At 32.6% G+C, this 11,271-nt stretch overlaps 1 protein-coding gene across 2 annotated transcripts in view; it reads right to left on the minus strand.

Moving 5' to 3' along the window:
* vps50 (VPS50 EARP/GARPII complex subunit) overlaps window positions 1-11,271 on the minus strand; it is a 481,936-nt gene that overhangs the window by 208,824 nt on the left and 261,841 nt on the right. For both annotated transcript variants that reach the window (XM_062029406.1, XM_062029407.1), the window contains one exon: window positions 8,228-8,346. In XM_062029406.1, the coding sequence (XP_061885390.1) occupies window positions 8,228-8,346 (119 nt within the window). The remainder of the gene's footprint in view (window positions 1-8,227; window positions 8,347-11,271) is intronic.

The following is an 11,271-nucleotide window of genomic DNA, read 5'->3' on the forward strand; positions in this document are numbered from 1 at the left end:
TTTCTACACCAAAATGCATGTATTTATTGTTGTGTGAATGCTCCAAACATGTTTTCAACACCAAAATGCATCTATTTATTGTTGTGTGAATGCTCCAAACATGTTTTCAACACCAAAATGCATCTATTTATTGTTGTGTGAATGCTCCAAACATGTTTTCTACACCAAAATGCATCTATTTATTGTTGCGTGAATGCTCCAAACATGTTTTCAACACCAAAATGCATCTATTTATTGTTGTGTGAATGCTCCAAACATGTTTTCAACACCAAAAAGCATCTATTTATTGTTGTGTGAATGCTCCAAACATATGTTTTCAACACCAAAATGCATCTATTTATTGTTGTGTGAATGATCCAAACATGTTTTCAACGCCAAAATGCATCTATTTATTGTTGTGTGAATGCTCCAAACATGTTTTCAACGCCAAAATGCATCTATTTATTGTTGTGTGAATGCTCCAAACATGTTTTCAACACCAAAATGCATCTATTTATTGTTGTGTGAATGCTTCTAACATGTTTTCAACACCAAAATGCATCTATTTATTGTTGTGTGAATGCTCCAAACATGTTTTCAACACCAAAATGCATCTATTTATTGTTGTGTGAATGCTCCAAACATGTTTTCAACACCAAAATGCATCTAATTATTGTTGTGTGAATGCTCCAAACATGTTTTCTACACCAAAATGCATCTATTTACTGTTGCGTGAATGCTCCAAACATGTTTTCTACACCAAAATGCATCTATTTATTGTTGTGTGAATGCTCCAAACATGTTTTCTACACCAAAATGCATGTATTTATTGTTGTGTGAATGCTCCAAACATGTTTTCAACACCAAAATGCATCTATTTATTGTTGTGTGAATGCTCCAAACATGTTTTCTACACCAAAATGCATCTATTTATTGTTGCGTGAATGCTCCAAACATGTTTTCAACACCAAAATGCATCTATTTATTGTTGTGTGAATGCTCCAAACATGTTTTCAACACCAAAATGCATCTATTTATTGTTGTGTGAATGCTCCAAACATGTTTTCTACACCAAAATGCATCTATTTATTGTTGTGTGAATGCTCCAAACATTCACACACATGCTTTTCAACACCAAAATGCATCTATTTATTGTTGTGTGAATGCTCCAAACATGTTTTCTACACCAAAATGAATCTATTTATTGTTGTGTGAATGCTCCAAACATGTTTTCTACACCAAAATGCATCTATTTATTGTTGCATGAATGCTCCAAACATGTTTTCAACACCAAAATGCATCTATTTATTGTTGCGTGAATGCTCCAAACATATGTTTTCTACACCAAAATGCATCTATTTACTGTTGTGTGAATGCTCCAAACATGTTTTCTACACCAAAATGCATCTATTTATTGTTGTGTGAATGCTCCAAACATGTTTTCAACACCAAAAAGCATCTATTTATTGTTGTGTGAATGCTCCAAACATATGTTTTCAACACCAAAATGCATCTATTTATTGTTGTGTGAATGATCCAAACATGTTTTCAACGCCAAAATGCATCTATTTATTGTTGTGTGAATGCTCCAAACATGTTTTCAACGCCAAAATGCATCTATTTATTGTTGTGTGAATGCTCCAAACATGTTTTCAACACCAAAATGCATCTATTTATTGTTGTGTGAATGCTTCTAACATGTTTTCAACACCAAAATGCATCTATTTATTGTTGTGTGAATGCTCCAAACATGTTTTCAACACCAAAATGCATCTATTTATTGTTGTGTGAATGCTCCAAACATGTTTTCAACACCAAAATGCATCTAATTATTGTTGTGTGAATGCTCCAAACATGTTTTCTACACCAAAATGCATCTATTTACTGTTGCGTGAATGCTCCAAACATGTTTTCTACACCAAAATGCATCTATTTATTGTTGTGTGAATGCTCCAAACATGTTTTCTACACCAAAATGCATCTATTTATTGTTGTGTGAATGCTCCAAACATGTTTTCAACACCAAAATGCATCTATTTATTGTTGTGTGAATGCTCCAAACATGTTTTCTACACCAAAATGCATCTATTTATTGTTGCGTGAATGCTCCAAACATGTTTTCAACACCAAAATGCATCTATTTATTGTTGTGTGAATGCTCCAAACATGTTTTCAACACCAAAAAGCATCTATTTATTGTTGTGTGAATGCTCCAAACATATGTTTTCAACACCAAAATGCATCTATTTATTGTTGTGTGAATGATCCAAACATGTTTTCAACGCCAAAATGCATCTATTTATTGTTGTGTGAATGCTCCAAACATGTTTTCTACACCAAAATGCATCTATTTATTGTTGTGTGAATGCTCCAAACATTCACACACATGCTTTTCAACACCAAAATGCATCTATTTATTGTTGTGTGAATGCTCCAAACATGTTTTCTACACCAAAATGAATCTATTTATTGTTGTGTGAATGCTCCAAACATGTTTTCTACACCAAAATGCATCTATTTATTGTTGCATGAATGCTCCAAACATGTTTTCAACACCAAAATGCATCTATTTATTGTTGCGTGAATGCTCCAAACATATGTTTTCTACACCAAAATGCATCTATTTACTGTTGTGTGAATGCTCCAAACATGTTTTCTACACCAAAATGCATCTATTTATTGTTGTGTGAATGCTCCAAACATGTTTTCAACACCAAAAAGCATCTATTTATTGTTGTGTGAATGCTCCAAACATATGTTTTCAACACCAAAATGCATCTATTTATTGTTGTGTGAATGATCCAAACATGTTTTCAACGCCAAAATGCATCTATTTATTGTTGTGTGAATGCTCCAAACATGTTTTCAACGCCAAAATGCATCTATTTATTGTTGTGTGAATGCTCCAAACATGTTTTCAACACCAAAATGCATCTATTTATTGTTGTGTGAATGCTTCTAACATGTTTTCAACACCAAAATGCATCTATTTATTGTTGTGTGAATGCTCCAAACATGTTTTCAACACCAAAATGCATCTATTTATTGTTGTGTGAATGCTCCAAACATGTTTTCAACACCAAAATGCATCTAATTATTGTTGTGTGAATGCTCCAAACATGTTTTCTACACCAAAATGCATCTATTTACTGTTGCGTGAATGCTCCAAACATGTTTTCTACACCAAAATGCATCTATTTATTGTTGTGTGAATGCTCCAAACATGTTTTCTACACCAAAATGCATCTATTTATTGTTGTGTGAATGCTCCAAACATGTTTTCAACACCAAAATGCATCTATTTATTGTTGTGTGAATGCTCCAAACATGTTTTCTACACCAAAATGCATCTATTTATTGTTGCGTGAATGCTCCAAACATGTTTTCAACACCAAAATGCATCTATTTATTGTTGTGTGAATGCTCCAAACATGTTTTCAACACCAAAAAGCATCTATTTATTGTTGTGTGAATGCTCCAAACATATGTTTTCAACACCAAAATGCATCTATTTATTGTTGTGTGAATGATCCAAACATGTTTTCAACGCCAAAATGCATCTATTTATTGTTGTGTGAATGCTCCAAACATGTTTTCAACGCCAAAATGCATCTATTTATTGTTGTGTGAATGCTCCAAACATGTTTTCAACACCAAAATGCATCTATTTATTGTTGTGTGAATGCTTCTAACATGTTTTCAACACCAAAATGCATCTATTTATTGTTGTGTGAATGCTCCAAACATGTTTTCAACACCAAAATGCATCTATTTATTGTTGTGTGAATGCTCCAAACATGTTTTCAACACCAAAATGCATCTAATTATTGTTGTGTGAATGCTCCAAACATGTTTTCTACACCAAAATGCATCTATTTACTGTTGCGTGAATGCTCCAAACATGTTTTCTACACCAAAATGCATCTATTTATTGTTGTGTGAATGCTCCAAACATGTTTTCTACACCAAAATGCATGTATTTATTGTTGTGTGAATGCTCCAAACATGTTTTCAACACCAAAATGCATCTATTTATTGTTGTGTGAATGCTCCAAACATGTTTTCTACACCAAAATGCATCTATTTATTGTTGCGTGAATGCTCCAAACATGTTTTCAACACCAAAATGCATCTATTTATTGTTGTGTGAATGCTCCAAACATGTTTTCAACACCAAAATGCATCTATTTATTGTTGTGTGAATGCTCCAAACATGTTTTCTACACCAAAATGCATCTATTTATTGTTGTGTGAATGCTTCAAACATGTTTTCAACACCAAAATGCATCTATTTATTGTTGTGTGAATGCTCCAAACATATGGTTTTCTACACCAAAATGCATCTATTTATTGTTGTGTGAATGCTCCAAACATGTTTTCTACACCAAAATGCATCTATTTATTGTTGTGTGAATGCTTCTAACATGTTTTCAACACCAAAATGCATCTATTTATTGTTGTGTGAATGCTCCAAACATGTTTTCAACACCAAAATGCATCTATTTATTGTTGTGTGAATGCTCCAAACATGTTTTCAACACCAAAATGCATCTAATTATTGTTGTGTGAATGCTCCAAACATGTTTTCTACACCAAAATGCATCTATTTACTGTTGCGTGAATGCTCCAAACATGTTTTCTACACCAAAATGCATCTATTTATTGTTGTGTGAATGCTCCAAACATGTTTTCTACACCAAAATGCATCTATTTATTGTTGTGTGAATGCTCCAAACATGTTTTCAACACCAAAATGCATCTATTTATTGTTGTGTGAATGCTCCAAACATGTTTTCTACACCAAAATGCATCTATTTATTGTTGCGTGAATGCTCCAAACATGTTTTCAACACCAAAATGCATCTATTTATTGTTGTGTGAATGCTCCAAACATGTTTTCAACACCAAAATGCATCTATTTATTGTTGTGTGAATGCTCCAAACATGTTTTCTACACCAAAATGCATCTATTTATTGTTGTGTGAATGCTTCAAACATGTTTTCAACACCAAAATGCATCTATTTATTGTTGTGTGAATGCTCCAAACATATGGTTTTCTACACCAAAATGCATCTATTTATTGTTGTGTGAATGCTCCAAACATGTTTTCTACACCAAAATGCATCTATTTATTGTTGTGTGAATGCTCCAAACATGTTTTCAACACCAAAATGCATCTATTTATTGTTGTGTGAATGCTCCAAACATGTTTTCTACACCAAAATGCATCTATTTATTGTTGCGTGAGTGCTCCAAACATGTTTTCAACACCAAAATGCATCTATCTATTGTTGTGTGAATGCTCCAATTATGTTTTCAACACCAAAATGCATCTATTTATTGTTGCGTGAATGCTCCAAACATGTTTTCAACGCCAAAATGCATCTATTTATTGTTGTGTGAATGCTCCAAACATGTTTTCAACACCAAAATTAATCTATTTATTGTTGTGTGAATGCTCCAAACATGTTTTCAACACCAAAATGCATCTATTTATTGTTGCGTGAATGCTCCAAACATGTTTTCTACACCAAAATGCATCTATTTATTGTTGTGTGAATGCTCCAAACATATGTTTTCAACACCAAAATGCATCTATTTATTGTTGTGTGAATGCTCCAAACATGTTTTCTACACCAAAATGCATCTATTTATTGTTGCGTGAGTGCTCCAAACATGTTTTCAACACCAAAATGCATCTATTTATTGTTGCGTGAATGCTCCAAACATGTTTTCTACACCAAAATGCATCTATTTATTGTTGCGTGAGTGCTCCAAACATGTTTTCAACACCAAAATGCATCTATTTATTGTTGTGTGAATGCTCCAAACATGTTTTCAACACCAAAATGCATCTATTTGTTGTTGCGTGAATGCTCCAAACATGTTTTCTCCACCAAAATGCATCTATTTATTGTTGTGTGAATGCTCCAAACATGTTTTCTACACCAAAATGCATCTATTTATTGTTGTGTGAATGCTCCAAACATGTTTTCAACACCAAAATGCATCTATTTACTGTTGTGTGAATGCTCCAAACATGTTTTCAACACCAAAATGCATCTATTTATTGTTGTGTGAATGCTCCAAACATGTTTTCAACACCAAAATGCATCTATTTACTGTTGTGTGAATGCTCCAAACATGTTTTCAACACCAAAATGCATCTATTTATTGTTGTGTGAATGATCCAAACATGTTTTCAACACCAAAATGCATCTATTTACTGTTGTGTGAATGCTCCAAACATGTTTTCAACACCAAAATGCATCTATTTATTGTTGTGTGAATGCTCCAAACATATGTTTTCTACACCAAAATGCATCTATTTATTGTTGTGTGAATGCTCCAAACATGTTTTCTACACCAAAATGCATCTATTTATTGTTGCGTGAATGCTCCAAACATGTTTTCAACACCAAAATGCATCTATTTATTGTTGTGTGAATGCTCCAAACATGTTTTCAACACCAAAATTCATCTATTTATTGTTGTGTGAATGCTCCAAACATGTTTTCTACACCAAAATGCATCTATTTATTGTTGTGTGAATGCTCCAAACATGTTTTCAATGCCAAAATGCATCTATTTATTGTTGTGTGAATGATCCAAACATATGTTTTCAACACCAAAATGCATCTATATATTGTTGTGTGAATGCTCCAAACATATAGTTTTCTACATTAAAATGCATCTATTTATTGTTGTGTGAATGCTCCAAACATGTTTTCTACACCAAAATGCATCTATTTATTGTTGTGTGAATGCTCCAAACATGTTTTCTACACCAAAATGCATCTATTTATTGTTGTGTGAATGCTCCAAACATGTTTTCAACACCAAAATGCATCTATTTATTGTTGTGTGAATGCTCCAAACATGTTTTCAACACCAAAATGCATCTATTTATTGTTGTGTGAATGCTCCAAACATGTTTTCAACACCAAAATGCATCTATTTATTGTTGTGTGAATGCTCCAAACATGTTTTCAACACCAAAATGCATCTATTTATTGTTGCGTGAAAGCTCCAAACATGTTTTCAACACCAAAATGCATCTATTTACTGTTGTGTGAATGCTCCAAACATGTTTTCAACACCAAAATGCATCTATTTACTGTTGCGTGAATGCTCCAAACATATGTTTTCTACACCAAAATGCATCTATTTATTGTTGCGTGAATGCTCCAAACATGTTTTCAACGCCAAAATGCATCTATTTATTGTTGTGTGAATGCTCCAAACATGTTTTCAACGCCAAAATGCATCTATTTATTGTTGTGTGAATGCTCCAAACATGTTTTCTACACCAAAATGCATCTATCTATTGTTGCGTGAATGCTCCAAACATGTTTTCTACACCAAAATGCATCTATTTATTGTTGCGTGAATGCTCCAAACATGTTTTCTACACCAAAATGCATCTATTTATTGTTGTGTGAGTGCTCCAAACATGTTTTCAACACCAAAATGCATCTATCTATTGTTGTGTGAATGCTCCAAACATATGTTTTCTACACCAAAATGCATCTATTTACTGTTGCGTGAATGCTCCAAACATATGTTTTCTACACCAAAAAATCATCTATTTATTGTTGCGTGAATGCTCCAAACATGTTTTCAACACCAAAATGCATCTATTTATTGTTGTGTGAATGCTCCAAACATGTTTTCAACACCAAAATGCATCTATTTACTGTTGCGTGAATGCTCCAAACATGTTTTCAACACCAAAATGCATCTATTTATTGTTGTGTGAATGCTCCAAACATGTTTTCAACACCAAAATGCATCTATTTATTGTTGTGTGAATGCTCCAAACATGTTTCCAACACCAAAATGCATCTATTTATTGTTGTGTGAATGCTCCAAACATGTTTTCAACACCAAAATGCTCAAACGACTCTAATTGCCTTTGAATCTCCAACAAACAAAAAGACAAGGAAGCCATCCTCAGTGAGTCACCAATGTAGGAAGAGAGAATTCTTCATGAATTCATAGTGAGCTTTTTTTTCGCCTACTAAGCAGGGTTAAGAGGAGGTGAGCTAAAAATGACGCACGGGAAGAGAAGCGAGAATACTTCATGTACTTTTAGAGCCTCCCTGAAATAACACGGAACTTTATCCGCCTTCCTTTTTTTACACATGAAATGTAAAAGAGGAAATGACAGACACCCGGATTCATCATCAGACTTCACTCGCGCTCCCCCGAGCTGGGAGTCGCCAGGCAAGAGGCGGCGCCACTGACCTCTTGAGCGGGACATCGCCCGTCTGCTCGTCAACGTAGTCCTGCTTGAGCTCCTCGGGGACGTCGCTGTCGCTGTCGTACTCCTGATAAGCGCTCTTCTCCAGCTCGTCAGACTCGTACTTGGGAAAAAAAGACACAAAAAAGATGAGTTGTACAGAAAAATAAAAAATGGACTGAAAGAGTACAGAAGCATGCGTGAATTAACTATGCCATGTCTGCGGGCATCTTCAGCAGTGGCCCCCAACCTTTTTGTAGCTGGGGACCGGTCAACGCTTGAAAATTTGTCCCACGGACCGGTTGGGGTGGTGGAATTTTTTTTTTTTTCATAAAGAAATACAATCATGTGTGCTTACGGACTGTATACCTGCAGACTGTATTGATCTATATTGACATACACATACACAATATGTATATATTGTGTTTTTATGTTGATTTAATTTAAAAAAAATAAATAAATAAAAAAATTAAAATTATTATTATTATTATTTTTTAAATTAAATCAACATAAAAAACACAATATATACATATTGTGTATGTGTATGTCAATATAGATCAATACAGTCTGCAGGTATACAGTCCGTAAGCACACATGATTGTATTTCTTTATGAAAAAAAAATTAAAAAAAATAAAAATAAAAAAATTTAATTTTGATTTTTTTTTTTTTTTTTTTTTTAAATTAAATCAACATAAAAATCACAATATATACATATTGTGTATGTGTATGTCAATATAGATCAATACAGTCTGCAGGTATACAGTCCGTAAGCACACATGATTGTATTTCTTTATGAAAAAAAAAACAAAACAAAAAAAAACATTTTTTTTAAAAAATTTTTTATTTTTTATTTTTTTATTAAATCAACATAAAAAACACAATATATACATATTGTGTATGTGTATGTCAATATAGATCAATACAGTCTGCAGGTATACAGTCTGTAAGCACACATGATTGTATTTCTTTATGGAAAAAAAATAAAATAAAAATAAATACATTTAATTTTAATTTTAATTTATTTTTTATTAAATCAACATAAATGAAAAAATGAAAAAAAAATTAAAAAAAATAAAAATAAAAAAATTTAATTTTGATTTTTTTTTTTTTTTTTTTAATTAAATCAACATAAAAAACACAATATATACATATTGTGTATGTGTATGTCAATATAGATCAATACAGTCTGCAGGTATACAGTCCGTAAGCACACATGATTGTATTTCTTTATGAAAAAAAAAAATAATAATAATAATTTTTTTTTTTAAATTTTATTTATTTTTTTTTTTTTATTAAATCAACATAAAAAACACAATATATACATATTGTGTATGTGTATGTTAATATAGATCAATACAGTCTGCAGGTATACAGTCTGTAAGCACACATGATTGTATTTCTTTATGGAAAAAAAATAAAATAAAAATAAATAAATTTAATTTTAATTTTAATTTATTTTTTATTTTTTATTAAATCAACATAAAAAACACAATATATACATATTGTGTATGTGTATGTCAATATAGATCAATACAGTCTGCAGGTATACAGTCCGTAAGCACACATGATTGTATTTCTTTATGAAAAAATAAATAAAAATACAAAATAATTTTTATTTTTTATTTTTTATTTTTTTTTAATTTTTATTAAATCAACATAAAAAACACAATATATACATATTGTGTATGTGTATGTCAATATAGATCAATACAGTCTGCAGGTATACAGTCCGTAAGCACACATGATTGTATTTCTTTATGAAAAAAATAAAATAAAATAAAAATAATAATAATTTTAATTGTTTTAATTTTTTTATTTTTTTTATTTCTTGCGCGGCCCGGTACCAATCGGTCCGCGGACCGGTACCGGGCCGCGGACCGGTACCGGGCCGCGGCCCGGTGGTTGGGGACCACTGATCTTCAGGACTCCAGTATGCAAGAGTCCAGATGCCATATTGATATTGGTCCGATATCAGCAAAAAGACAAAAAAAGTATTGGATGACATCGGCTTGCAGGTAAAGTATCGGATACAAGCAGGCTTAAAATATGCTCCAATAAGCACACAAGGTTGGGTAAACACTACAGCGTATAGGCGACTAAGAGCTGGCAGCTACACAACAGCCAAGCACACAAGCTAGACATACGTAATAAGTGTCCCTAATTGAACAATATTAAAACAGCAATAGTCAACATAAACAAGTAATAATTATGGTTAGATTACGGTGGTTGTCCCGGTACCAAAATGTTTTTCGATATTTTTCGATACTTCTCTAAATAAAGGGGACCACAAAAAATGGCATTTTTGGCTTTATTTGAACAAACTATCTTAGTGTACATGAAACATATGTTTATTATTGTCATTTAGTCCTTAAATAAAATAGTGAACATACTAGACAACTTGTCTTTTAGTAGTAAGTAAACAAACAAAGACTCCTAATTAGTCTGCTGACGTATGCAGTAACATATTGTGTCATTTATACACCTATTATTTTGTACACATTATGAGGGACAAACTGTAAAAATTAATTATTCATCCACTTGTTCATTTACTGTTAATATCTGCTTATTTTCTGTTTCAACATGTTCTATCTACACTTCTGTTAAAATGGAATAATCACTTATTCTTCTCTTCTTTGATACTTGACATTAGTTTTGGATGATACCACACATTTAGGTATCGATCCGATACCAAGTAGTTACAGGATCATACATTGGTCATATTCAAAGTCCTCATGTGTCCAGGGACGTATTTCCTGAGTTTATAAACATGAATTAAAAAAAAACAAAACATGGCTAGCAAGTTAGTGGCTAATGTCCATCCGCAGTGTTTTAGCTACTTCTAAATCACTAATCCTCGTCTCCATGGCGACAAATAAAGTAAGTTTTTTACAAGTAACATTATCACTGGAGGACGAGGAATAGCTAAACATGCTTCACTACACACCGTAGGAGGATACAATAGCTCACCGGCGTCACAATGTAAACAAACACCATGGGAGGATCTACACATGACATCCACTGTAATGATACCAAGTACAACCCCCAATT

This window comes from Entelurus aequoreus, linkage group LG20 (genome assembly GCF_033978785.1).
Source record: "Entelurus aequoreus isolate RoL-2023_Sb linkage group LG20, RoL_Eaeq_v1.1, whole genome shotgun sequence".
In the NCBI taxonomy this organism is placed as follows: Eukaryota; Metazoa; Chordata; class Actinopteri; order Syngnathiformes; family Syngnathidae; genus Entelurus; species Entelurus aequoreus.